Source organism: Coffea arabica, chromosome 4e (genome assembly GCF_036785885.1).
Source record: "Coffea arabica cultivar ET-39 chromosome 4e, Coffea Arabica ET-39 HiFi, whole genome shotgun sequence".
Taxonomy (NCBI): domain Eukaryota; kingdom Viridiplantae; phylum Streptophyta; class Magnoliopsida; order Gentianales; family Rubiaceae; genus Coffea; species Coffea arabica.
This window is the reverse complement of record NC_092317.1, coordinates 2,648,424-2,669,492: the sequence shown is the minus strand read 5'-3', so window position 1 is coordinate 2,669,492 and position 21,069 is coordinate 2,648,424. Positions and strand designations below refer to the sequence as shown.

The 21,069-nt window shown below is 37.2% G+C and overlaps 4 protein-coding genes and 1 non-coding gene across 8 annotated transcripts; 2 read left to right on the top strand and 3 right to left on the bottom strand.

Moving 5' to 3' along the window:
* The first annotated feature begins 272 nt into the window (after positions 1–272).
* Positions 273–5,341, top strand: LOC113742333 (probable sulfate transporter 3.4). Its single transcript, XM_027270160.2, has 13 exons — positions 273–768; positions 1,160–1,208; positions 1,296–1,503; positions 2,371–2,542; positions 2,872–2,937; positions 3,028–3,141; positions 3,230–3,346; positions 3,440–3,566; positions 3,656–3,942; positions 4,058–4,248; positions 4,444–4,529; positions 4,713–4,789; positions 4,944–5,341. Exons 1-13 carry the CDS (start codon positions 409–411, stop codon positions 5,079–5,081), a joined length of 1,992 nt encoding a protein of 663 aa, XP_027125961.1. The 5' UTR covers positions 273–408; the 3' UTR covers positions 5,082–5,341.
* A 1,027-nt stretch (positions 5,342–6,368) lies between these two features.
* On the bottom strand, positions 6,369–10,300 carry LOC113742334 (uncharacterized). Its single transcript, XM_027270161.2, has 3 exons — positions 9,762–10,300; positions 8,473–8,699; positions 6,369–6,778 (listed from the first exon to the last, which is right to left on the bottom strand). The coding sequence occupies exons 1-3, from the start codon at positions 9,983–9,985 to the stop codon at positions 6,771–6,773; spliced, it is 459 nt and encodes a 152-aa protein (XP_027125962.1). The 5' UTR covers positions 9,986–10,300; the 3' UTR covers positions 6,369–6,770.
* A 666-nt stretch (positions 10,301–10,966) lies between these two features.
* Positions 10,967–11,040, top strand: TRNAR-UCG (transfer RNA arginine (anticodon UCG)). The gene has a single exon. It is a non-coding gene; the product is annotated as a tRNA-Arg (tRNA).
* Positions 11,041–11,254: 214 nt separating this feature from the next.
* Positions 11,255–16,436, bottom strand: LOC113742880 (MAR-binding filament-like protein 1-1). 2 transcript variants are annotated; one of them, XM_027270893.2, is made up of 4 exons: positions 16,007–16,436; positions 14,000–14,043; positions 13,739–13,879; positions 11,255–13,219 (listed from the first exon to the last, which is right to left on the bottom strand). In XM_027270893.2, exons 1-4 carry the CDS (start codon positions 16,305–16,307, stop codon positions 11,489–11,491), a joined length of 2,217 nt encoding a protein of 738 aa, XP_027126694.2. In that variant the 5' UTR covers positions 16,308–16,436; the 3' UTR covers positions 11,255–11,488. The 2 variants fall into 2 exon arrangements, with proteins under 2 accessions (XP_027126694.2, XP_071903238.1); XM_072047137.1 differs by lacking the exon at positions 16,007–16,436 and having other exon boundaries at positions 13,739–13,829.
* Positions 16,437–17,319: 883 nt separating this feature from the next.
* Positions 17,320–19,824, bottom strand: LOC113742442 (uncharacterized). Of its 3 annotated transcripts, none has more exons than XM_072047134.1 (3): positions 19,493–19,824; positions 17,863–18,988; positions 17,320–17,735 (listed from the first exon to the last, which is right to left on the bottom strand). In XM_072047134.1, the coding sequence occupies exons 2-3, from the start codon at positions 18,948–18,950 to the stop codon at positions 17,528–17,530; spliced, it is 1,296 nt and encodes a 431-aa protein (XP_071903235.1). In that variant the 5' UTR covers positions 18,951–18,988; positions 19,493–19,824; the 3' UTR covers positions 17,320–17,527. The 3 variants fall into 3 exon arrangements, with proteins under 3 accessions (XP_071903235.1, XP_071903236.1, XP_071903237.1); XM_072047135.1 differs by having other exon boundaries at positions 17,920–18,988; positions 19,493–19,823; XM_072047136.1 differs by having other exon boundaries at positions 17,934–18,988; positions 19,493–19,822.
* Between the last annotated feature and the right edge of the window lie 1,245 nt (positions 19,825–21,069).

Genomic DNA, 21,069 nt, shown 5'->3' with positions numbered 1-21,069 from the left:
CGCTGCAGGTGAGGTTCGAACCCTCACCTACAGCCCAAGGATTGATTGCTAATAAATTTTCCCTTCAACGTAGTCCATCACCACATCCAAATCCCCCCTCCCCAAAAAAAAAAAGCACCGTAAAATGTAATTTAACACGAGAGCCAAGACTTTAACCCCCGAAAGGAGCAAGAAGGTAAAAAGGACGCAAGCTCATGCAAATTTGTGTCCCATTTCAGTTCACCTTAGCCACTATAAAAAGGCAGAGATGGCACCGAAACGAATACCAACAACAACTGCTTTCTTGCAGAAAACCCACCCCCTCTTTTCCCGTAACTTCAAAGTTCAAACCAAACCACCCAGCCGGCGTCTATCCTTTCAACATTCTGGTCATTGGGCGGTTATTCTGTCTAACTATCTGGGAAATTGATGGGTATAAACTCTAACAGAGTTGAACACTGTTCAGACCACCATGCATGCCATGATGAACATGAAACCGCTGTAACAATTTCATCCACAGATGTAAATGTAATGCCTTCCCTGGAAGTCCACAGAGTTTGCTTACCACCCCACAAAACCACTCTTGAGAAACTTGTGCATAAGCTTTCTGAGGCATTTTTCCCTGATGATCCACTTCATAAGTTCAAGAACCAAACTTGGTTTAACAAGTTGGTTTTGGGGCTTCAATTCTTCTTCCCCATTTTCCAGTGGGCTCCTAATTACAACTTCAGGCTTTTGAGGTCTGATTTCATCTCTGGACTCACTATTGCAAGCCTGGCAATCCCACAGGTATAGAACAAACATTATGAACTATTCAGTTTTTTCAATCTAATTACATGCAGACAGACAAATAGATAAAGTAATTTGAACTAATTGTTGGATGTGTGAAGTTTACAGTTATGGATATTAGGTTTCTTGTTTAAAGTTTTTGGTTCGACTTCCACCAATGCGTAAATTCCAGTCTAAGATGTTTATTTAGTAAGATTTTCTTACTTGCACTACATTTGCTCAGAAGATCCATTAAGAATGACTTTCATGTTTTTTTTTTGTAAGTCATTATGTTTTATTTATCCTCCTCTGCAGTCATTATCCTTTTCTTTTCTTTTCTTTTTTTTTTTGGGGTAAGAGCAGAACAAATGAGGCTATACAACAACTAAGCTTTAGTTGTCTTACTTTGCAGGGAATTAGTTATGCCAAGCTTGCCAATTTGCCTCCAATAATAGGCCTTTGTAAGTCTCAACGCTATTCCTCATTCTACAATTTTTAGCTATTTTAAAAATTATTTAATGCATAATTATGATTTTTTTTTGTGGCAGATTCAAGCTTTGTGCCACCTTTGATATATTCAGTTCTGGGGAGTTCTAGGCATCTGGCAGTTGGCCCTGTCTCAATAGCTTCTCTTGTTATGGGCACGATGCTAAACGAGGCCGTTTCTTATACGGATGAACCAACACTTTATCTTCAGTTGGCTTTCACTGCAACCTTTTTTGCCGGAATATTTCAAGCTTCTTTGGGACTGTTAAGGTACTCCATTTCTTTTCCTTTAATGCAGAAAAGGGTAGTTATCTTTTTCATCTGTTCCGTTCTGTTATGATCCTCCTCCTTTATTACCTCAACCCATGATAATTGTATGTAATTCTATCCGTCAAGTAATGAAGCAGTACGCTACCCATTCCAAATTTAGAGTATTACACTTCTGGTTCGGAGTTTCAACATTTTTAGTAATTACAAAAGAAAGTGAAGTTTATATTGTCTTTTCTTTGGATAGAAGAAGGAAATAGAGATTTGAACCACCTCTTTTACCAACGTGGTGGAGCTTTGCCAGGGCCTTCGAGTGATATTCTCTTTTCTATGATACACTATAATATGACTTGTATTTTGGGATGTTAACGTGATCTCAACTATAAGATGATGACTCATGGATGAGCTATTGGTTTTTTCAAAAACAAAAATAAGCAACTTGAGCTGGTTAAGGGGGGAAAAAGAGATAGGAAGAAACGAGCAAAAAATAATAAAAAAGAGAGTAATTATTGGCCTTAATGCATTTCACATTGGGGAATATCTTTCCTGAAAGATGTTTCCAAAAAACATTTGTTTAGAATTGGCACTATGAAAAGCTACTCCAGCGTTGTACAAGAGACTTGTAAAATAATTGTCAGTGGTGGAATTTAGCTGACTTTTAACTGTCTGTAAGAAGGTAGTAGCATTAGATTCTAAAGAGAATGTCCATTTTACCAGTGCTTGTCTCTTTCAGATGTTGGTTTTGAACGACAGTCAAATTTGATACAAAAAGGGCATGATTTATTGCAATTTGCCAATAAATAAGTAATTATGATGCCTTCATGTCTCTGTTCAATGCTAATGGAGTATCTTGGACTATGCAATTCATAGGTTAGGACTTATCATAGATTTCCTCTCAAAGGCAACGCTTGTTGGATTCATGGCTGGTGCAGCAGTCATTGTGTCTTTGCAACAATTGAAGGGGCTTCTGGGGATAGTCCATTTCACCAGCAAGATGCAGATAGTTCCTGTATTAGCATCTGTAGTCCAGCACAAACACGAGGTATTTTCAGTTCAAAGTTCAAATCTCTGTCCTAAATCGAATCTTAGTAGAAATTTTCAGTCATATAGGACAACTAAAGAGAAAAGATCATAAGAAAAAAAATAAAGAGAAAAGATACACATGTCCAATGAGTAAATGCATGTTAAAAGATTATCGTATTGAATGAGCCAACATTCACTAAACTGTGCTATTGAGAATTTCTAAATAAGGAGAGGCAAGGTGACATATATGAAGGCTCTTAGTAGTATTATGAATATTGAATTCACACATATTTTGTTTAGTGAATTTAGTCTGGTATACCTTCATCTCTATGCTTATTGTCAATGCAGTGGTCTTGGCAAACGATAGTATTGGGCGTCAGCTTCCTTATCCTCTTGTTGACCACAAGGAACATTGTAAGTATCTCTGCAACTGTGCTGTATATGTCCTTTTCATGCCCTATTCTTTCATTACTGATAGTTCTCTGCGATTTTTGTTTGATGCAGAGCTTGAGAAAACCAAAACTTTTCTGGATTTCTGCAGCATGCCCATTAGCTTCAGTTATTCTTTCAACCATTCTAGTAGTTTTGTTCAAGTCAAAACTTGGTGGAGTTCAAACGGTAAGAAATGTTTCTGCTCCAAATTCAGGCATGCCTGTAAATTTTCTACGGGGATAGACTGCAATTTAAACCTTATCTTTGTCTGCAGATAGGACATTTGACAAAGGGTTTGAATCCACCATCATCAAACATGTTACAGTTTCGTGGCCCTTTTCTGGCTATTGCCATCAAAACTGGCATTGTAACAGGAATTTTATCTCTCACCGTAAGTTGTTAGCAAACAATCTGTGTGTATCGGACAAATAGATCTGTTTGTTGTCTGAAACATTTTCAATCAATTGATTTTCTTCTGATACAGGAAGGAATTGCAGTGGGAAGGACATTTGCAGCGTTGAAGAACTACCAAGTTGATGGCAACAAAGAAATGATGGCCATTGGTTTCATGAACATGGCTGGTTCTTGTTCATCGTGTTATGTTACCACAGGTAATTAATATCTTTTCTAGATTTTCTTGTTCAATTCGTGTGTAAGACATAGAAATGTAACTGTCATTTGAGCTAATTGAAATTTTCAGGGTCATTTTCCCGTTCTGCTGTAAATTATAATGCTGGAGCACAAACCGTGGTTTCAAATGTAATAATGGCAGCTGCAGTGCTGGTCACTTTGCTGTTTCTCATGCCATTGTTCTACTATACTCCCAGCGTCATCCTCGGAGCTATTATCATTACTGCAGTGATTGGCTTAATTGATTATCAGGCAGCATATAAACTGTGGAAAGTTGACAAACTCGATTTTCTGGCTTGCTTATGTTCCTTTCTCGGAGTTCTCTTCATCTCCGTACCTCTCGGTCTCGCGATTGCTGTAAGTTTGTCATCCGTCTTAAATGAATTCGGTCAGATGTTTCAACATAGTGTTGGGTGATGAAACCTTTTGCTGCACAATACTTAAAATGTGTCCGAATTTTGGTCATGGTCAGGTTGGGGTTTCGGTGTTCAAGATTCTTTTGCATGTCACCAGGCCAAATACCACTGTTTTGGGGAATATTCCTGGCACTCAAATTTATCAAAACATAAACAGATACAGAGAAGCTTTGAGAGTTCCCTCTTTCCTTATCCTTGCTGTGGAGGCTCCTTTCTACTTTGTTAATGCAACTTACCTACAAGAGAGGTTAGTTGAACCCACTGTACCATATATCGTATGTACGCGCACACAGAATTTGAAATACGACAGGCAGCGATGAGCACCGCCGAGCAGCCACAGGCTTCGTTCTAGATTTTGGCTACATTTCATTCCAAGTCACAGATTAGAAGTGTATGAATCTGTAAATCTATGAATCACTGATTGAAGCAATAACGATTGCAGAATCTTAAGATGGGTTCGGGAAGAGGAAGAGCGAATACAGGCCAACAATGAAAGCACGTTGAAATGTATAATTCTGGATATGACAGGTTAGTCCTGAAAACATGTTCTCTAGACACTCATTCGTGCTTGAACATGCAGTAACCTGCATATTCATAACTCATGTTCCATTAAGTTGTGAAGGCAATTTCCCTGCATTGCTTTTGCTGCCTTGCACTAGCTCTGTGGTAGATTTAACCTTATCAAAAACTATTGCAATTTGACTTCTGCAGCCGTGACGGCGATAGATACGAGTGGTATCGACACAATTTGTGAAGTCAGAAAAGCTCTAGAGAATCGATCACTTAAAGTAAGCCTCCACTTGATGAAAGTATTTTACTGTCCACAAATGAACTTATATTAGTTTTGATGCAATTCATCTTTTGACAAATTGAAGAGTTCCATGAGTTGTTTCTCCTGTACTCCATGATCTTACCCGCCAATCTGATCTGGTAACTTTGCAGCTTGTGCTGGCTAATCCCGTTGGAAGTGTGATGGAAAAGTTGCACCAGTCGAATATCTTGGACTCTTTCGGGTTAGATGGACTGTATCTAACGGTTGGAGAAGCCGTGGCTGACATATCATCTTCTTGGAAGCCCTAAAAATAGTTCTAAAAGTTCCCGTTTTAATCCGGTGTTGTATCATTAGTCTTGAGATGAGCTGATATTTTACAGCTGCGAGAAGTATAAAATAATCAAGCTGCTTATCACAATTAGTGAGAGAGTTCTTCTACCGAGAAGAGATTTTGAAAGAGTTATTTATTCTCCTCAGAAATTTTAGAAAAACTCCTCTTGGCTTCTGTAAAGTAGATGTTTTCAACAACCATATCAAATTATCAAAAGAATCCTCTTTTTATTCTGAAGTATAGCATCAAAAAGCCACAATCCACCCTTGTTTTCTACTTTTCCAGAAGGAAATGCCAAGGAATGGCCAAAAATGGTCACGAGACGCATCTCTGAAACCTTTGACAACTGGTTCAACACCTTTCAAGGAAAACTAAATGCAACAATGCCTGAATATTGGTGACTCGTGAGTTTTGCAAATTTTGGTTAACATTAATGTTCCTGCAATTGCTTTGCCTCTACATGTTAAGGGATCGGCGTCAATTCATTTTCATAACCATCAACATGGATAATTGAACGGCCGAGTTGGCCACGCTAGCAAGCAAGAATAATGAAAATCACAAATCCAGATTATAGCCATTTAAGACAGTTTAAGAAATGACTGGGCAGATGCCGCACCGATTGATGGCCTTGGCAATCACAGGACCAAATGCTGGAGGTGATTAAGGGTGAGGCAAGAATTGGGCCATTTTGAATTTCAAAAGATGGGATTGAGTTGTGCGTGTCACTTCGAACAAACGGCAAATTTTGTTACAATTAATCATACTGTTAGATTCTATCAATCTGACAACCACAGAGAAAATCCATACTGCATATGACATGAGGCATCCCCAACTCTGTTAACATGATTAGGCAAAAGCAAAAGGATGGGGAATAACAAATTAATGCCATTCCTTGAGATCAAGACATTTTCCAGTTCCCACTCACAAAAGAAAAAGGAGTATTATAAGAAAAAGTAGGAAGCAATGCCACAAATATGAATTACTACAAAATTGTGGTCCAAGATTAAAGCACCTAACTTGAGCGTTGGGCATATATGGCAACAATACATCAATAAACAAAATAATTCTCCCTAGTATTGCAGCGCATCAAGTCCAACAAAAATCCCAAAAGGGTAACAAGCTAAAAATTCAGATGACTCCATGCTTAAGATATAAGTCCGAACTATCTCACATGTAATTTCATAGTTAAAAGGAACTACTGGCAAAGCATGATGCAGTTTGCAGATCATATAATAACACGAAGACATCGAGCAACTACAGCAACTGACCAGGAATACAAGACTTGAGAATAACCCACCAAAATTGGCTTGCAATCATTCAGATAACATCAAAATATAAAATGCAAAAAATGAGAGACAATCTGGGTACTAATAATAGCTTATGCAAGCAATTTTGCCCCTAAAGTACAATCATCTCTTGTAAAGTAAACCTAAATTGTACATACAAAGTTCTGTGACGGTTCTTGCTTGCCGAACATTTGAACACTCTTTCATGGTTCTAGACTTCAGTCTGCAGAATAAAATTTCATGAGACTTTAATATATATCCCAACCAGCATATCACATGTCTTCTCAATCAGTGCTGTATCCAAGAACACGTGCAAAGTGAATGAGCTACCATCAACACTATTGGCTTGGAAAAAATTCTCCTGTTAATTTTCTTGTCAATCAGACATCTGCATGGATTAATGAAAAGGCTCAGATGAAAAGTAGCAAGATAAAGGGCTACCATCTTATGATTAGCACTAGCTACATAACACAAATAAGGAAATACTTATTTTAATCTAATGCTCAAACTTTTAGTTTGCATGAATATGAACATGCAAAAACCGCAGGGAAGCACAGCATATTGGGGTTTAAGAAATAGTATCTATTCCAACAAAGGTGGACATTTCTACTCAGAATGATGAGATCCTAAGATAAATCAGAAAATGTTGAGCAGCATTCCCCATGCTTATAGATAAAACATGGTGAAATGCAGAGGATAAGCATGTATCATTTAATAAAGCAATTTACCTATACAAAGTTCACACACCAGTACTGAAAGCTATTAAGTAGAATCTGCAGTAGTAATATTATCTGAAGCACACCCTCTTCTGTTACTAGGTCGTTCTCTTCCCTAGTAAGCAACTATGGTTTTTTGTGGAACCCTACTACAAGGTGAAGAAAGGAGAACCAAAGCTCCACTAGCTTAATTTCTCATTGTCTTACCATTGTCTTCTCTGACGTCTTCTTATATTAGAATTAAAGAAAGGATACTCATGCCTATTCCAGTTCATAAATTATTGAGATAAACACTTTTTTCTTAATAAAACAATAACAAAAACTGGCCATTGAAGTTGATCCAGTGTTTCATGAAAGGACAAAACATATTGAAGTTGATTGTCATTTCATTCGAGAGAAATTACTTGATGGAGTCATCAAGACATCTCATGTACCGTCTGCAGATCAATTGGCTGATTTGTTTACCAAGAGTTTAGGGGGCTCTAGGGTGAAATACCTTTGTAACAAGTTGGGTGCTTATGATATATATGCTCCAACTTGAGGGGGAGTGTTAGGAGAATATTAGTATTCTTGTAGATAATATATTAGTAAGGGTATTCTTGTAAATAGTCGGTTAGGTTTGTACTCCTATAAATACTAGTTGGTCACTCATAATACAGTGACTAGATGTTTTCCTCCCAAGATACCTGTTGACAAATCCAGAACATGAACAATGATGCAAAGATCATAGTAACTTGGGAAGTATCTTGCTAGGAGCATTTACATCAAAATTACTAGAAACTACAGTGTGCAATGCCAAGAACATTGTGCTATTTTGGGGGAGAAGTATGCTAACTCAACCAGAAAAGCTCCAAACTATATAAATGATAAATGTCTTAGTAAATCTCCCAAAATTCTTACAAGCTACCTCTGACCATGTGCCAGTGCAAATGGCAAATCAAAGCATATAAGCAGTTCAATTTGAATTTCCCGTTGACTGTCAGATATGGAAATGCTATTGACTACCATGAAAAATAGGATAGCAGATGCCTTCTTGGATGAATTGAAGAAATAAAGGTCAATTGATGACGTTTTCACACCCAGAAAAAAAAAAGCTAGATTTTTTGTTTTTGAAAAATCACATAGGCAAGAGTATGAGCGATTCAGCTCAACCGGCAGACTAATGCATAAGACCAAAAAAAAAAAAGCACCAAACCAGTAAAGGAGATCAATGATGTTAAGACAGAAAAGAACAAGAAGTAATCAAACGAATAAAACAGTTAGATGGAATCGGCACCAACAAGATATGTTAAGGAGATTATAACATCTAACTTTCTTTTGAAGCACTTTCTTGGAGAAGTAAACAAGCCGGAGCAAGAAGACTTACTTGAACGGTATCTTGTAATGGGAATTTCACGCAATTCACGTCTTATGCACAAATATTCACCCAACAATGCCATCACTGCAAGTCCAGTGACATTAACAACCCACCAAGTTATCGAGGAAGGCCAACCTCCATATATGATACATATAAAAATATGGATAATGTAAAGGGTGGCTGAGAAATCCAGGCACTTCTTTGCCCTCTCAACCAGATAAACTAAGAATCCAGCTCTGTTCCAAACAACAATGAAGACTACACTAGTTAAATTGTTTACAGTTCATGAAAGCTCTAGTAATAAAATTCTCAGACAAACACAAATATTCTGTTTCTTCTTCTTTCAGATGTCAAGCAATAATACATGCAGTATAAAACAGAAAATAAACATTTCAAAAAGGCCATAATATAAATAAAATTTTACTTAAAATTCCAACATGCAAAGTCAATGCCCCTTTGAGCCTCCAACATCACCACCTCTTTGGGCGCAAATGAAAATCGCCTGTCACTAAAAAATTGGAAAGATCACTGTGCAAACTAACTAATCTCTCTAGAATATTCTCAGCTCTCAAGTCTCATATCTCGTTTTGTTAACCAAGGTATCACTTTTCTCAGTAAAGGAAGCATTAAGAATATCCAGAGACGTTCCAATGATTATGATTAAGCTACACTGCCCAGAATGAAGTGGGCACAAGGTTTGTTTATTAGTTCCGTCCAAACCCCCAGTAGTGCATGGAATTATAGATCCAAATTCCATAAACAGGTAAATTAGATATTAAAAAAGACTTTCTTGTCTTTTTTCACAAAATTCTTGCTTGTCTTGCAATTAGACCTCTGAAAAGCTATTCTTTGCAAAGGCCAGCTAAGTAAATGAGTAATCATTTGAGGTTTACCAAAACCATGGCAAAGTAAGACTACCTCATTACGAATTTGACTGAATTAAGCATGTGAAAAATAAGTCACTCAAGGAAAGCCGACAAAAAAAAAGCCAGATTATGTCACAGAATCGTTTTTTTTTTTTTAACAAGTAACACGCATAACCAGTTATTTCTTAAAAAAAAAAACACGCATTACCAGTAAATCTCGATAGGAGAACAAATTAGTCAAAACTGAGAGCTGAAATTAAACATAATTTGGAAATCGGATCCCTTAAAAAATTAAACAAACAACTCTCACACTCCTAAGAAATTTCAGAATATTCAGACTCAAACGAGAAAACTAAACTGACTTGCAATTCAAAAACAACTCAAGCACAATAATATTTACGTAAATTGAGTTTTACAAAAACAAAAGCTTACCCAGCAAGCGAGCTAAGAATAAATGAAGCAATGACGCACCAACCGGTGACCGTGGAAGCGGTGACAGTGGCGTAATCAAAGAAATATACCAAACTCATCCGCGAAACTCTAGTTCCGACCAGAATTGCCAGAAAAAGCCCTAGAGTTAGGTAGTATAAGCATTGGAGGCACACAATTTGGGCAACGATCAGCCATGGATCCCACACCACCGCACCATAGAACATGACTCTGAGACGATGACGAGTCACAAGAATTCCTTTTTCACCCAACAAAATCAATAAAAGCTTTCCGAAATAGCTCGCTTTATTCGGTGTCAAATGTGAAAAACGACCCTAATCTTGGGGGGTCGAAAAAATAATTTTAGAGTAAATCAATGAAAATTGAAAGGCTTTGAGCCATCTGATTTACCGATATGACTGAGATTCCATTGATTTTAACAGCAAAAACTTAGAAGAAAGAAAGAAAAAATGGAAAGAGAGCGAGGGGAGAAGAAAGATTAGTGTTTGGAGTGATGAGTCCGATGACTGCTGCCGAGAGGGCCGATTGGATATCCTGATGCTTAATTACTAAATTGCCATTTGTCTTTTCTAAAGAAAAATGGAAAATTGGGAAAATGGAAAAAAGAAAGAGTAAATTTTATATACACTGTAAAATTCAACATTTATACATGTATCTAATGACGATAATGCATACATTGATAGCGTAGATAAAATTAATCCAAAAAGAAATCACTTTCCCTCAAGGGATAAAAAAAATAAATATAAAAAATGAACAAAATGTGATTTGTAAATTCAATGAAGTGGCTATTGGACTTCTTGTCTTAAAATTTTGTTGTTCCATCACAAGCACATTGTGTTAAAGGTTTAAAACAAAAGCGTTAACAAATATTTCTACTATTGTTGGGGTTCAAAATTACATAAGTTGTTTTTTTGTTGGATGATGTATAATTTTTTTTTATTTTGAATCATATTTTTATCTTGATCTAATTTTTAGTTTACGATTAAATAATTAATTCATTTTTGAAAATTTTAAAATAAGAAAATCTATTCAAAAAAACACTTTTTTTTTTTGGCCTTTTCCATTACATTCTCAAACGAAACAGGTAAATATATTCATGTCGATTTCATGTTCACAGGTGCCAATTGTCATGGATTTCATGTCCATAAGTACCTATCTTATGGTTGATTTGTGCCACTCGCTCATCTGACCGCATAGCGCAGTGGATTAGCGCGTTTGACTTCGGATCAAAAGGTCGTGGGTTCGACTCCCACTGTGGTCGCTAGAAAATCAGACTCCTTTAGTGTTTTGATACTCCAAATCCAAAATCATGTTTGCCTTTCACCGGCACTCCGGCCGATTTCAGTAGTCAATATAACCGCGTGTTATCTCTCAGTATATATTATATGTTTTTCCACATAATTCTATAATATGCAGCAAGGCAACTCAAAAGTTAGCTAAATTCATACTTAACTATTTACTAATCACGAGGAACATACACTAACTTGACCTTTCCATTTCCAACACGTTTCACAGCAAGAAGAAGACGTATCAAGAAAGTAGGGCACAGCCTTGATAATACAACTCAATATAAGCTTTCCCTACAAGAGAACATCCGAATGAATGTTCCAAAATTTACATACCAAATGATTACATTCTATAATTTCAATTAGGTGCAGCTCGTGTCAAGGACAGGAAAATGAATAGAACAGGAAACAAAAGGCTATGACTCATCTTTCTGTCGACTCATCTTTCTGTCGAACAGCCTTTCTCCTCCTGGCAACTCTCTTCACAGGAGCGGCAGCTTTAGCTCCCACTTCAACAGTTTGCTGATGCTGGTCATTCACATTAGTTTTCGAGGAATTTATGCGACTCCTTAGCCGCAGTATTTCACCCTTTGCAGCAGCCAATTCCTCTTCTAGTTTCTTTGCTCTCTTTTCCGAACTCTCCCTTTCCTGCCCTAGTTGCCTTATAAGGCTATGTGCATCATCCATGTTTTCTCGTGCTTCTTGAGAAACTTGTTTTTGCTCGCCAAGGTATTTATAGAGTGCATCTTTCTCATCTTCGAGGCTGGAAATCTGACTGTTAGCAAGCTCTAGCTCCCTTGAAAGTATTAGCGCATTCTGATTAATCTCATTCAGTGATCTTGTAGCTTCTTCCAGATTCCTCTCGAGTGATTTCCGGGCTTCACTCTCTTTAGAGACTCTAGTGTCTAAAGCTTTCAACTCTTTGTTCAAAGAAGCAACAATTGCTTTTTCTTCATTTAGATCGTTAGCTGCACTTTCTGCTTTCTTGTAGACGTCAACTAGTTCCTTTTGAAGCTCATCACGTGTTTGTACAACAGCAGCGAGTTCATTAGACACATTTAGAATCTCTTCAGTTTTTTCCTTCAGGAGCTCCTTCACAGATGTTAGCTCACCAGCTAAAACCTCGGCATCTCTCCTTGCTTCTTCAGCTTTCTTCTGTAAGGTCTCCTTAGTTTCAGCAAAGTCTGCCCTAACCTTAGAAACTTCAACTTCAAGCTCCAAGCACAATTCTCTTGCTAGCTGAAGTTGACTTGCCAATCCAGAAGCTTCGTTCCTTGATTTTTCTAAATTTACAAGTGTGATTTGGAGCTCTTGCTCCAAACTCTCCAACTTATTCAGTTCTACGTCCAACGTATTCCTCAAATCATCTCTTTCTTTTGATAAACCAGCAATTTGAAGTTTGCTTCTGCTTACTTCACTTGAGGTAGACTCAAGCTGCTCCTCCAATTGCTGAAGTTTAAGGTCTTGCTTTTCCAAGAGTTTGGCATCTTCAGCTGCCTTCTTCATTGATGAAGACTTCAAGTCATTGTACTCCCCTTTTATTGCATCAAACTTTCTCTTAGATTCCTCTTTCTCAGCAATCAACATACCTACTTGCACATTCAGATCATCCACTGCAGCAGTTTTCAGTTCCAGCTCATTTTCATTTTTCAGTAGCTTATCCTTCAGTTCTTCATTCTCTGAGTTCAAGCCTGCAAACTGATCCTGCAATTGTTGATAGATAGAGTTGAGTTTTTCCAACTCCAATTCTTTCTTAGCAAGTGCAGAGCTAAGACTTTGAATAGTATCATCTTTATCCTTGATCTCTCCACTAAGAAAGTTTGTCTTTTCTTGCAGGACTCCAAGAGATTCCAGCTTCTCCGTTAACTTTTCTTGTATTTCTTTTTTATCTTCCCGAGCCTTCACAAGGTCAGTTTGAAGACCATCAATTGTTGCTTTGAGCTCTCCAATCACTTTTCTTTCTTTTTGCAGCTCCTGTCCTAGGCCTACTACAGTATCATTTGCTGATTTCAACTTGCTAACCAAAGATCGCTGCTCTTCATGGAATTTTGTAACTTGCTGATTTCGACTTTCCTTCTCATTCATCAAATCTGACCGAAATTTCTTCTCCATTGAAACAATGGCAGCTTCTTTCTCCTTCAGTTTTGTTCTCATCTGCAAATAGAAGCATTTGAGTTCAATGACGAGGGCCCAAGAAACTCTTTTTTAGAAACCAACTAAATAAAATCTCCAAAACTTTGTATTTCAAGTCACAGTAATCAGGTAAAACCAAGATAACAGGTAAATATAGCCACTGTTTAAGCATCCTAGGCTAGATCGAAAATAAGGGCTTTAGTAATCATTTTGAGGTTGCCAGCTGAGGTGCCTGTTAAGTGGTGAACTAGAAAAACATGCTTTGACCACATGAACACTCATTTTAGAATTAAAGATGTTTAACAGGAAGAGAGGAAAAGAATGTGAAGTTCTAGTACATCAAGTAAAAATCAGTATCTAGACAATTACAACGCGTATATATTCCAGGGCATCTAGTGAAGCTGCTCCATGCAGAGAAAGTGAACACTTTTTAGCTATTATAGATAACCCTAAATGTCAAAGTTCATATGCCTCGTGCAGGAAGGTTGTAAGCCCTGACATTCAGAGTTTAGTATGTTTAAGCTCATTTTCAATACTTACAGATTCAATGGCAGCCTCAGAAGTTGCCTTCTCCTTTAGGGACAGCATATATAGAGCACCAAGCACACCAGAACCCAAAATTCCAAGTCCACTGAGAAGTGAAACAAAGGGGTTGTGTGATGCATCTCCTTGATGTTTTTGCTGACAAAAGATAATATTCACCTCAAAACATCCAATTGCTTTAAAAATGTCGAAGCATAAAAATTAAAGAGATTTACTGATTTAAAAACCTTCTTCAGCCAGATGTCTGAATTATCATACCTCAGCTCTGCGGTCCTGTTCCACAGATTTTAGGTCAGAACCATCTGAAAAAGGAAAACAAAAAATAGGAAATATGGTGATTTTAGGAAAGGATTAAAGATCTCTAGACAGCAATTGAGGCTGTAAAGTCACAGTTTGAATGAGGGCTAACAGTGGGCCTACATTTAAAAATATGTCATTTATAAAAGCCTATGATGTGTCCTGCTGAGAACAAATGCAAATTTGCTTTCTTTCAAGAGTAGGCCAAGACCATTCAAGCTATTATTACTTGCTGAAAAGAACAAGTTGACGGAAGTGTCATATACTGTTATATGGTAACATTTAAGTAATTCTCTGGACAAAATTTAAACTCCATAACTCCATAACTTTAGTGGTCTGTTAATAGTGAAGCAAAAAGTTCATTTACTAGAAGTGGCCCTATTGTGATATTCAGTGCCTAAAGACAAGGAAAATCATCCACAAAAGCTAATGTAATATCGAAAGATAACTGAGGTAACCATATTTTAGAACTTATGTGGCAGAAGACACATAGGGTTTGAATTTCACATTTTGCTCTTTATCAGTTGAGTTTTCTAGTTCTGGTTCACTTTTATAATAAAACTTCAGCCTATTCTCAGCATTTGCCCTATTTTTTCAGCATTCAGAATTAGCCCATTGTGATCAATAGCTTGCTAAGATCAAGCTGAATCAGTAACCTATATATGCTGGAGTGGAGTCTTTTGCCTAAAGAATATGACATTGTTCCATCATTTGCATGGTCAAAATCAGAATTACACAGAATGCTCATACAAGCCAATGGAATACATTATTTACATTTTATAGCATGTGCTGTACAAGCTGAACTAAGTTTTAGGCTTGACCGTCTAAGGGATGAGGCACCATGGGTAAAACTAGCAACTCTAACCCTGCTCCAAGAAGGTTACTTTGTCAATTTTCTTTTAAACACTTTACCATTCTGCTGATTTCTGACGAGGTCTCTCAAAGTTTTTTACATTCCTTCCAAAGCTCCAAAAGTTATAGTAAAAGCCCAACATGGTTCAAAATGCTGATTTCGCAATTAAAGGGGGAAAAAAACTCTGTAAGGTGAAGTTTGAGCATTTTGAAAAGCAGAAATACCACCTGCAAGACAAGACAATCATTTAAGAAGCTCCTTCTATTTAGGAAGAAGTTAGTGATGGCTTCTTAACCTCAGAGCTTTTTCTTTTGTTATAACAAAAGAAAACACAGAAAGCAAGAATCCCAAGAAGAGAAAAAAGAAGAAAACTACCCCATATTCTCTATCATAACCAAGCTAGCAAGTCATTCTCAGCCCCTTGACCATCAAATCATGCCAACCAAATATCCCCTTGACCATTTTATCACCCCCTTGAGACTCGTTTTAGGAACTGTAGCGCACCTCCAAAGAAATTATAAGCCTCTGGAGCTGCTCTACATTTAGCGAGTAATGTTGGTTTCTTCCACTTCTTCTTGAGAAAAGTACATTCTTGGTTTCATAACATAGACTCCGGATAAAAATAAGGTTGGAGCTCAATTTCAATGAAGATGTGATTTCAGCAATGTATTACTAGTCTGATATTTTTGTCCAAATTTATCCTTCCAAAATTCTTCAATCATCTCAGCAAACAAGGTAACTATAAGTTTTTTTTTTTTTTGGGTTTTTTTTGGGTTTTGGCTCTTCAATAAACATATATCAGAGTTGATATAAATTCCAATAGTACCTCAACAAAGGACTCAATAAGGTAGGAACTACAGAATCACAATCAAGAAAAGGCAGATATTGTTAACTAAGTCAAATGAATAACAGTCTTCAGATAGACTTCGACGCTCAGTAGTAAATGCGAGAAACCAAATTCATCACGCAAATTAACTTCTCATAAAACATTTTTAGAACAAGGAAGACTTCATCACTTCAAAATTCAAGATTATTAAAACACAACAAACTAGTGCTAATAACAAAAACAAGGTAAATGATGCTGAGGAAAAGTTTTAACTCTTAAAAGCACTTACCTTGGGGCCAGCTTTCAAAAGCCTTGGCAGTCAATTTGAGAACGGGAATAACTGAAAAACCCACAAAAAGAACGAACCTTCTTGCACCTGAGCTCCTTTCATTTCCAGTTTCTTGGCTCATGCAAGCAGAAATTCTTGTTCTCTTCCTTCTGTTTTGCCCCATTTTCAAAGGTGAAAACAAGCAACTTGAGTGAGAGAAGGAAGAAGAAGAAGATGATGATGATGATGAAGAGGGGATCAACAAGATAGAACGGTGGATCGGAGAATGCAAAAGGCAACAACTTCCCCTCAGAAAACCCATTGGTGAAAATCTGTCCTCTTTTTCTTGCTTTTAAGATGAGTGCTAAGCACCCGCAAGGCAGAATCTTGATTCTGGCTACATTTTATCCCTATTATTCCTGGTTCATTCGTAAAGATGGAAGGTCGGGTCGGGCTCTACAGCTTCCGAGTCGGGTTCCAACAGAAAAATGACAGTTGGTTGCAAGTACAGTTTTATTGTCACGTGCATCAAAAAATGAGCCACATCCATGCCAATCAAGAAATGAAGTCAATGGACAATAAATCAAAGACTACTAGATTTTCATATCATTTCTTGTGACTCGACTCTAATTGCAATTTACAGACAGATAGGTGCTTAGATTTTGAATCTAAATGTTTTTTTGCTCTATTGATGGATTAGTTCATTAAAAATGGAGTAAAACATCTTAGATTTACCATTAATATATATATATATATATATAGTTCATTAAAATTAGACATAGAGGAGCTCTTAGGGACTTACTAGTGAACTCTATTAATTCCTAGACCTGATAAATATAGGAGCAGGCATAAATAAAAATAAGAACAAAACTCACAGTAGATGCTTTCAAGTTTAAACTACATTTTTTGTGTTTTCATGAGCATATGCAATTCATAATAGTGTAACATTTTACTTGAATTTCTCTCTTTGTTCAGAACAAAAAAGTTCAATTCATGAGAGAACAAATTAAGCGAAGAATGCTCCATTGTCGTAAACTAAAAGCGAAGAAATTTACTACGTACTTCTATTACGTATCATTCATTACAAAGAATTTGATAGTTGGAACCATTGAATTTTCTCCATTACGTTGGAAGATTAATTTCAGTGTGAGAAAATAAAACTTAACGTAATAAATACAAACAATTATAACTATTAAAATCCAAAAAAAAAAAAAGCTATCAAAATCTATTATGTGTTAATATTGTTTTTTTTTTTTTTGTATTTATTAGGAAAGAAAATCACGACCTTTTCTAGATATATTCGTCATACTTACTTAGAAAACTAATATGATGGATTCAAGGAGAAATAGATGGCATTACATAAATTAATGTCCATTGCAACATTAATAATATTCAGAGACACGAAGTCCATTACAATACGGACAATATCCAACGACCCTAAATGGCAGGCTCTATTGACAATTTTACATTGGTTCCTGCAAGCCATGGAAATCATCACGCAATAGCTAGCCCATCTTATTTATTCATGTTCGAGGATTTAAATCATCCGATGAAAAAGATGCCTTTCCCCTTGCCCTTGTTCTTGTCCTTGCCTGAAGCGACTTCACTTTCTTTTACTGCTTTGGCCCTGTTAGCCTGCTTAATCTTAGCCCTTTGAAGCATCAGGGCCAGCTCCTGAATTGCTTCTAATTCCAAGTCTTTTATGGCGCTCGACTGGCGGCATTCTTCGCTGCAAAACCATGCATCGCCCCTACAAATCATGTTAAACAGGCATTAAAATACTCAAACCCCTTTTTTGGTGTTGTGTTTTTTTTTGGGAAGGGGGGGGGGGGGAATTGGGTGTTGGGGGTTCTATATATTTGGTCTTTGATATACACCTGTACAAGTAGACATTACTCTTGGGCACAAGTACTTTGCAGCATTCCATGCAATACCTTAAGAAGTTCACCTGAAGTTTTGCATTTTTGGTCCAGGACGCATTTGGATTAGCTTTCAGTGGTGGAGGTGGTGGAGGAGGAGGAGGAGCAACAGAACTAAAGTCCTCCATAGCCTTTTGGTCTTTGCTCGGCGGCTTGAAAACAATCAACGTAGTATGAATTGGTGGAAATTTAAGGATGCAGTCATTAAACCAGTGAGTTACTTTATGGACTGGAATTTTAACTTCCAGTCGACTATAGCATTCTGAATCCTGGATGTCTTTTAGCCTTAGCACACCTGCAGATTTATGAACAGTGCAAAATGTTAGTGGGCGAAAACATGCATTGCCCTCAGGGTTTATGATAGCATGGCCTTTTATTTCAGAACTAGGCGCAGATTCTGGTCTGGAAAACAGATCATAATCGGAAAAGACACTTTGTGGTGGTGCTGATGACTGTTCCCAGCTTCTGAGTGCAAACACACAAGGGGATTCATGACGAAATTTTAAGCCTTGGCTGGTACCAAACTGGATTGGGCCCTGACCATTTTTGGATGTAGGGTTTTTCAAGGGTTTATCATCAGGATTTGATGCTTCAGGGATTTCATCACCACTTTTCTCAGAAGTTGTTTTCGTTTCGATGGGTAAGGAAACACCTGACGGTCTCTCATAATGTTGAAGCCGGTAGCTGAGAATAATATGCTTGTTCTGGAATGGTCGGACCTCCTTGTCAGCTAGTAAACTCAGGAAGCCTGGTTTTCCCATCTTCTTATTTCCTAGTGCAGCTTTCTGCTTCTGAAATGGAATTTTTGGTGGATGATCAGAAGACTTCAGAGCAGATGGAGGTGTACCAGAGGAAAAGCTGTTGCCTGAATCACTGGCCAAGGAGGCCAGAGACTCCAGTGAACTTCCAGAACCAATTGAGCAAATTTCTGACAGATCAGAAGATGAGCTCCTCCGAATCATCTGGTTCTGCAGCATAGCAGCTGCTTTAGTAGAAATATGCTGCTTTTGGTTCTTCCGGAAGTTTTGAACTCTTGAATAATTCATGTCTGCACGGAAACCTTTGGTTCTTGAAAGATGGCTGCCTGCATGAGATTAATCGGAAAGAATTGGGAGAATTGATAAACAACCGTGAGTAAAGAGACAAAATGGCAAAATAGGAAAAAGGATCTCCATTCCTTAATTTAAAAATTAACAGGATATATCAAATCAAAGTTTAAGGGAAGAACAGAAGTTTATGAGCAATACCGATTTCGAAAGCTGAAACAAGTAGATGGAGGAAAGAACACATCTTTCTATGAGGGGAAAAGGGAGAAAATGAAGATGAATCTAAAAAAATACCCAAAGACAACATGCATGCGTGTGATTGAATCCAGAAAATTCAGGTGAATCAAAAGGGCATGAAACATTTGGGGTTTTCTCCAGATAAATGTATAAATAGAACTCCTGGATAGTCGCCTTAAAGCTTCGTGGATGTGATTCATTCCACAAGAGCTTATGCAGTTATAGATTTAGAATGCAGGAAATGATAAGAAATTGGTAAATATATAACTTGCACGCTGCCAAATTTCACTCTCTCTCCTTCTTACCTCTCTTCAAACAAGCCCTTATCTTGCTGCTGGCTGGTATACTTAAATTTGCATGCCCCAAATTAATTGCAGTACCAATTAATAAAAGCTCATCATTGAGTAGTGCAAAGCTACTGAAAGATGCAGGCCAATTTATAGCAGAACCACCGTCAAGATGATGATCTATGCTCCCCTTCCACGCGTCACATGTCTTAACACGTATCCCCCATTGATATTGTCTTCATGCATCGGTAATAATTGGAATTGTTTCCTGTGGGGGCAGCATTGCTTGCTTGGATTAGACCCTAATCCGCATCTTAAACCTCTGATCCTCCCACTCCAGCCGAGGATCACATGATCGGTGTGTTTGCATATGCATGTAATATGACAGTAAAGTTAAAAAGAATGGGACTTGAACAGCGCTTTTTTCCTGGGCTGGCTGCTTAAGGCCAAAATAACTGACTCAGAAGCCGGGGATGGATTTCTGCAACCGGCCATAAAACGTTTCCCTTGTTTTGTTCTTTTCCTTGCCACGGTAACAATTTCAATATCTCGCCATTAATGCAGGTTAAAGCTGAGCACTGACTTATTTGGTACCAGGAATGAAATGGACATGGATTTCTTCGTACCCGGCAAAGATTTTCTGCCACAATTATTTCCTTGTATTCCACAAGGATTTTCTGCCGTTTGTGCCAGTTACTAGGAGTATTTTATTCCCCTGTCTTCATTTCTTCCAACATAAACTAACTAATTATCAGAAAACATGCTTGTTGTGGATGGAGACTATATATACATGTTTTAAGCCAGATTTAACTATTGTCCAAGATAATAATGTAATAATTGCAAATCCAACTTCATTAATGCATCCATGTACAAGTTCAACTTAATTAGCAGATTGTAATTTGCTTTGGAGAAATCCTTGATGAAAATTAATTCTTCAGGCTGTGATATTGTTGACTAAAATTATCGATCTACTTAATAATGAAAGCCAATGACGCCTCCTCGTCTAATCAATCATAGAACAATTACTACTAGGTTTCATAATAAGGAACTTTTGTTATCTTTTGTTCAACATGGTTTCTTAACGAAATACTAAATTCAATTTCCAAAGTTGGTTTAAGCGAAGAAATCCAATAAATGGTCATAGCACTTCTGTTAATTTACTACCACGTCTTTGCTTACTTGTTTAAGGCTTTATGAGACGCTAAAAACTCCAGTAGTCCAACCACTGTTAATTGGCACCTAAAACACTGACTAGTATTAAAGATACACTATTCAACACTGGAGATTAAACTTATGCATAAAGGAGTCTTATGCAGATTTTTTAACCTTCTGATTTCTGAATGTCATCACTAAAGTGTCGAATAAATAATACTTTGAGTGCCAAAAAATAACTATTATATAATTTTATGTAACGTATTATCCCAAAAAAATAGTTCACAGATAAGTACATGGAAGAATTTGCTATAACAAATCAGACCCATTCAATTGCAATATACCTAAAAAGTAATTATATTCAATATTTTGTTAAGTTCATGGAAAATCAATTATTCTTGTGAGATGCATTGGTAATTAAGTCAAAGATGTAATCCTTTTTT

Excerpts from the sequence above, each read along its gene's own strand:
- LOC113742333 (XM_027270160.2), top strand. The coding sequence starts at position 409 with ATGGGTATAAACTCTAACAGAGTTGAACACTGTTCAGACCACCATGCA. Across the intron at positions 3,347-3,439 it reads CAGGAATTTTATCTCTCACC|GAAGGAATTGCAGTGGGAAG; the intron begins GTAAGTTGTTAG and ends CTTCTGATACAG. Across the intron at positions 3,943-4,057 it reads CTCTCGGTCTCGCGATTGCT|GTTGGGGTTTCGGTGTTCAA; the intron begins GTAAGTTTGTCA and ends GGTCATGGTCAG.
- LOC113742334 (XM_027270161.2), bottom strand. The coding sequence starts at position 9,985 with ATGTTCTATGGTGCGGTGGTGTGGGATCCATGGCTGATCGTTGCCCAA. Across the intron at positions 8,700-9,761 it reads ATTCTTAGCTCGCTTGCTGG|AGCTGGATTCTTAGTTTATC; the intron begins GTAAGCTTTTGT and ends TGTTTGGAACAG.
- LOC113742880 (XM_027270893.2), bottom strand. The coding sequence starts at position 16,307 with ATGGGTTTTCTGAGGGGAAGTTGTTGCCTTTTGCATTCTCCGATCCAC. Across the intron at positions 14,044-16,006 it reads TTTTGAAAGCTGGCCCCAAG|ATGGTTCTGACCTAAAATCT; the intron begins GTAAGTGCTTTT and ends TTCCTTTTTCAG. Across the intron at positions 13,220-13,738 it reads CTGAGGCTGCCATTGAATCT|ATGAGAACAAAACTGAAGGA; the intron begins GTAAGTATTGAA and ends TTCTATTTGCAG.
- LOC113742442 (XM_072047134.1), bottom strand. The coding sequence starts at position 18,950 with ATGAATTATTCAAGAGTTCAAAACTTCCGGAAGAACCAAAAGCAGCAT. Across the intron at positions 17,736-17,862 it reads AGTAATGTCTACTTGTACAG|GGGCGATGCATGGTTTTGCA; the intron begins GTGTATATCAAA and ends CATGATTTGTAG.